The sequence below is a fragment of the Corylus avellana genome, chromosome ca11 (genome assembly GCF_901000735.1).
Source record: "Corylus avellana chromosome ca11, CavTom2PMs-1.0".
NCBI lineage: Eukaryota > Viridiplantae > Streptophyta > Magnoliopsida > Fagales > Betulaceae > Corylus > Corylus avellana.
The window spans coordinates 13,891,410-13,897,081 of NC_081551.1; the positions used below are offsets into that span (position 1 = coordinate 13,891,410).

The 5,672-nt window shown below is 32.2% G+C and overlaps 1 protein-coding gene across 1 annotated transcript; it reads left to right on the plus strand.

The window, feature by feature from the left end:
- The first annotated feature begins 1,186 nt into the window (after nt 1-1,186).
- LOC132165111 (translation factor GUF1 homolog, chloroplastic-like) lies at nt 1,187-5,029 on the plus strand. Its single transcript, XM_059575614.1, has 6 exons — nt 1,187-1,451; nt 1,537-1,713; nt 2,415-2,501; nt 3,415-3,471; nt 3,693-3,758; nt 4,994-5,029. Exons 1-6 carry the CDS (start codon nt 1,191-1,193, stop codon nt 5,027-5,029), a joined length of 684 nt encoding a protein of 227 aa, XP_059431597.1. The 5' UTR covers nt 1,187-1,190.
- The last annotated feature ends 643 nt before the right edge of the window (nt 5,030-5,672 follow it).

Consider the following 5,672-nt stretch of genomic DNA (forward strand, 5'->3'; position numbering starts at 1 on the left):
AAAAAAAAAAAAAAAAAAAAAAAAATCACATTGTTTAATCCAATGTCAATTACTTAGTTTGATATTATACGAATCATATTATCATTATACATTTATATTATTTATATGCATATATGTATAATTATAATTTATAACATATATAGACTTATAAGTTTATAACATACATTGGAATTAAGTCTCTAGGTACTTAATTGTTGAATTAGTATGAATTAGTAAACTTATAACTTATATCATATTATATATGTATAATTTGTTATTATCTAATTATATAAATTAGAATGATAATACATTAATACTTCAATTGTGGTTATAAGTAACACATTATTGAATTTAATGACAATTACTTAATTTGATATTATACGAATCACATTATCATTGTACATTAATAATATGATTAACTTGAATAAAGTATTTGAATTGTCATTTAATCATATGATTAAGTATTGATTTTATACATTTGTATTATTCATATGCATGTATGTATAATTATAATTTATAACATGTATAGACTTATAAGTTTATAGCATACATTGGAACTAAGTCTCTAAATACTTAATTGTTGTATTAGTATGAATTGGTATACTTATGAGTTATGTCATATTATATATGTATAATTTGTTATTATATAATCAAATGATTTAATGATCAATTGATCATGTGATATAATCATATAAATTATAGTGATAATATATTAATACTCAAATTGTGATTTAATTATTTAAAAAAAAAATTGCAATTTAATGATCAAGTAATTATGTTATATGTTTAAATATTATTACAATTATAAGTATAAAAATATATTATGTAAAAAGGCGGTTAGCAATTAGTAAACTCAATAACCTACGCTAGCCATTAGGCAGTTATAACAGTTAATACGGTTAAACGGTTAGCGGTTATAGCGGTTATCGGGCGGTTAGATCTGCCTGCAATAACACCTAGATATTGTCAATTATATGGTAATTTGAGAGATCAGGGAGTACGTGGACTTTTTCTTAAATTAAATTAAAATTGACTTATATAATTTTATTCAATTTTTTTTTTTTAAAAAAAAAGAAAAAAAAAAAAGGCCAGCGCACGCCACTGGTGCGTTGGTTCTTCCCTTGAAAAACCATTCCAATATTCCATGCTGCGATATATATAAATTAGATTATATAGTAGACGGTGCACGAAATTAAGTGGTGAAAATTGTAATGGCCGCAGGCTTCTCTTCTCGCGCGCTCCTCTTATCCACTAACAACACTCAACAGCAACACCATTGCTACCAAACCTTTAGCTTTAGAACAAGAAGAAGAAGCAGAAGTAGAAGCACCTTGGACTTGTCTGCGCTACCACTTCCTCTCCCTACCAGACTCCCTCTTTCTCGGCCGGCGAGGTTCCGAGTCCTTTGCCAGTCACCAGGCCTCTCCGGCCCGGACCTCGCCGTCCAAGACGGCCAAGATCGTCTTCTCAAGGTCAAATTCTTACAAATCAACAACCAACTTCCTTGTATAGGAGTATTTGCTCAGCTGCCTTTTTGTTTCGGGTTTAAAACTGCAGGTCCCTGTGTCTAACATCAGGAATTTCAGCATCATTGCGCACATAGACCATGGGAAATCGACTTTGGCGGATAAACTGCTCCAAGTGACCGGAACTGTACAGAAGCGGGAGATGAAGGAACAGTTTCTTGATAACATGGATTTGGAGAGGGAGAGAGGCATCACTATCAAACTACAGGTTTGAAGAATTTTATGAGATTTATCCCTATATATTATCTTGTTCCATTTTCCAGTGTGTACGGTTATATATTCGCTCTTCTTTGTTCATTTTTACTCAATCTACTGTTAACAAGTATTGAATTTTATGGTATAAACTTGCTCCTGTAAAACATCTGAATGGCTTATTTGGGATTCTTAATCTGCATGTTGCATTGATATAATTTGATTAAGAGGAATCGTAATCTGAACCAAATACCACACTGACCGATACATATGATATGCCCAGACTGCCCAGTATATCAATAAAAAATATACAGAGTATATTAATCAAACTTTAGGCATCTAAATTGGACCTATTAGAGCAGAAAGATAACTACATGGGAACTTGGTGCTTTGTAACTATTGCCTAGTTATTTTAACCTCAAAAAGGAAATGCCAAATAATATCTCCAATGTGAAATCTACTAATTGCTACTTTGCACATTCATTTTTTAACTATTCCAGCTTGTTATGTGACAGATCCATTGGCGGTAGGCACTTGTCCCATTTACTAAATTACTAATGGTTCTTGTCCTTGGCAAGATACAAAATCAGCAGCAGAACTAATGCATTTTATTTTTCTGAATATAATGCCTTCAGTATTTTGTGATCTATTTTTATTGCTCTGTTATATGTTTAGCATTCGATAAACCGATTTTATTTGTCTTTCTCTTTGTGGCAGGCTGCTCGAATGCGTTATATCTTTAAAAGTGAACCATATTGCCTGAATCTAATTGATACACCAGGGCATGTAGACTTCTCTTATGAGGTATGTGAATTTGACATATTAGTTAGTCAACATATAATGCTTTTATTTGCTTTAATAGCACAGTGATGTGTACGACTGCATTACCGCTTCCTGGTTTAGGATCATCGTTGATAATTGATCGTCTTTACCACGTTTACATGATAAACCCATCAACTGGGATAAGAAAAATACTGTGCTATCCAATGCTTATAATCTCCAAACCATGTCATTTGGTCCCCTTATTACCAGATAGGTACTTCAAACATTTCTAAAGTATTTATTCTATACATTTTCTGTATATCATCATGCTAGTTTCTCTTAGAGTAATAATTGGAATTTTTACCTTGTTGCATGTAAGTTATGTAACATTTTTCTCCAAAACTGACTTAATAGTATGATTATATAATACCAGGTTTTTTAGCACATTATAATTTTGGAGATGTACTAATTTCAGTTCACAGCAGCCTAAGTTTTTTTGCTTGTAAGGACTGTATTAATGTTTTAGGTGTGCTTATTTAGCTAACCTTTAGCGTCAGCCTAAGTTGTAGATCAAGCAGGTTCTAGAAGTTGGGTAATTTTCTCTGCTCAATCTTATTATAGCCAGGTTGTGCTGTAGGGTGTCATTGTTCAGGAATGACTTTGCTTTAACATGACAAAATGAATTCACATTTTCATTTATTGTTTGCTTTATCAACGACTTCCAGGCATCGTTGTTGCTTCTCTTGTATCTCTGCATAGTACTACTTATTTTGGTTTTGCCTACAAGAGTTACGGATCAAATTATTTAGCATATATTTTTATCAGTGGATTTGTTAGCCACTCTAATCTGTCCATTCTCTGACATGTTTCAGTCAGAAAGTGGGTAGCAGTGCATAGAGGTGATTTATTAATTAATATTTTATTTTTAACTTTTTACTCATTCATCTGTATCTAGGTTTCTCGGTCTCTTGCTGCATGTGAGGGAGCTCTCCTTGTTGTAGATGCTTCTCAGGTGAATCTTTAGCGACTTCAATTTGTTTTTACTTATTCATTCATAGCACTATGCATTTAACGTTTGTTACACATGATTATTGTTGTAATGTGGTTATACTTTGACTTTTTTACTATTAATTCGGTGTGATGAAACTTCAAAGTAGCCTTATTTCTTGCAAAATTCAGTTGTTAACATATCCTCCAAAGCTAGCATTATTGAGCATGACTTTTATGTTGTAGGGAGTTGAAGCACAAACACTAGCTAATGTTTACTTGGCCTTGGAAAACAACCTAGAAATCATCCCTGTAAGTAGAAAGTTGTGCTTCTTATTATATTTTACTGCTGGTTTTTCTCTTATAATTCATTTTTAGTTCATTTTGGTGATATTATCGTCTTTTTCTTTTCTTTTCTTTTTTACTTTTAGATGGAGACTTTTTTTTTTTTTTTTTGAAATGTTTTCACATTAGTTATATATAGTTGCTTCAATTGTGAGTCATTCATAAATTGTTGGAAGGGCTTTTAAATGCCTTGAATGCAGGGACAATACTTATTTATTGGCTTTAGGTGAACTTTTAGTCTTGAGATCTTTTAGAATATTTATAGAGATGGTGGAAAGTTTTATGAAATTCCTCATAGAACCCAAAATTGTAAGTAGCTTTACAAAATTTGAACCTTCGAATCAAATTTAGGCTGATTTACTTACAAAATGTCCACAAGACTAAGTTTACCGGTGTGCTAAAATCAATTACCTAACCATAATATCCAATTTACATCACAGTATGAAAGTACAATCAATCAATTGACATAAAAGCCTATACATGTTCAAAACCCCCAAATTCAAAACTCTGGGTTATGTATTTGTAGAGATTAAAAGGTGAGGGATCAGTTCTTACTTCAAGGGATCAATTTATTGAACCGTAGAATTGGTTTCTTGATCTTCTATCATATTCCCTTTCAAGACTGTGAGTACCTGCCTCTGTATTGTTCTTTGTGTCCTTCATTAAACTGATAACTGTATAGTTTGGTGGGAGGTTATCAGTCTTTCTAAATACGCCTGAAAACTAACGAATACCCTAACAACCCTCCATTGAATATACAAAATTACCTACTTAAATAATTCTTTTGTCTGGACATTACACTTTATTTTTGTGATCTTCTATGATGGATGGCTGCTTTATGAAGTATCCCTTCTTCTTTTAATTTTTTATTCTCATGGTTTTTCATTCCTTTGATTGTAGTTTATCTGTAGAGATTTCATACAAAAGAAAAAAAAAAAACATAGAAAAAGAAACTCATGGTTTTAAATTGTGTGGATGATTGTCGTTGTTGATTTGGCTGCAGTTGTAATATTAGGTCATTGGCACTTTTGGCACAAAGCATTTCTAAAAGCATAATTTTTTTCCTGGGTTGAAAGGGTTATGGATCCTAAAATCCCTGGAAGTAGTGTCTTTTTATGAGTTTAGGTGAATGTTATTTGACCTATATACCAGACAACTATGGATATTCAATTCCATATTTTCTATTTGGTTATTGTTGGCAGGATAGGCTGTCTATAATTGATATTTTATGCAACTAAAAAATTTGGTCATAGATTTAACATATGTACATGTTACTCTTATTTTAAATATATTGGTAGAGGTAGTGGGTGACTTAGGGTACACTAATCTTAAGAATGTCCAAAACTCAGCAAGACAATGCACCATTTTACATGAGGAAGAACCTGTGGGTGATACATGATTTACTTGTTTTTTCTTGTCTAAGATTCAGGGAGCACTTTTAAACATACTTATTAGAATATATATATTGTTATAGTTTGTATGAACAGTTTAGACACAAAAGGCGGAGGCTATTATATTATTCAATTTATACAACTTATGTTAACCTAATACAAGCATCCTATTATATAGGATTAGTGAAATACCATAAAGACTAAACTACCCCCAAAACCCTAATGACTCAAACCCTAACTCTTCTAATACTCCCCCTCAAGTTGGAGCATATACATCATGTGAATCCAGCTTGGAAGATGCAAGCAAACGAAAAACAACTAGAAAAACATATTCTAACACTCCCCCTCAAGTTGGAACAGCTTAGAGCACACAATACAAATAACAAGATAATTAAATAAAACTTCAACGCCGGTTGAAAAGTTGAACAACCAAGATTTGGTCGGATCTCGCCGCAAAACACCAAGGCCGGTTGGATACATCGATCACAAT

Bases quoted from the DNA above. Each gene is read 5' to 3' on its own strand.
- LOC132165111 (XM_059575614.1), top strand. From the start codon at position 1,191: ATGGCCGCAGGCTTCTCTTCTCGCGCGCTCCTCTTATCCACTAACAAC. The intron at 1,714-2,414 runs GTTTGAAGAATT...TCTTTGTGGCAG, and splicing joins GCATCACTATCAAACTACAG to GCTGCTCGAATGCGTTATAT. The intron at 3,759-4,993 runs GTAAGTAGAAAG...TATTGTTGGCAG, and splicing joins ACAACCTAGAAATCATCCCT to GATAGGCTGTCTATAATTGA.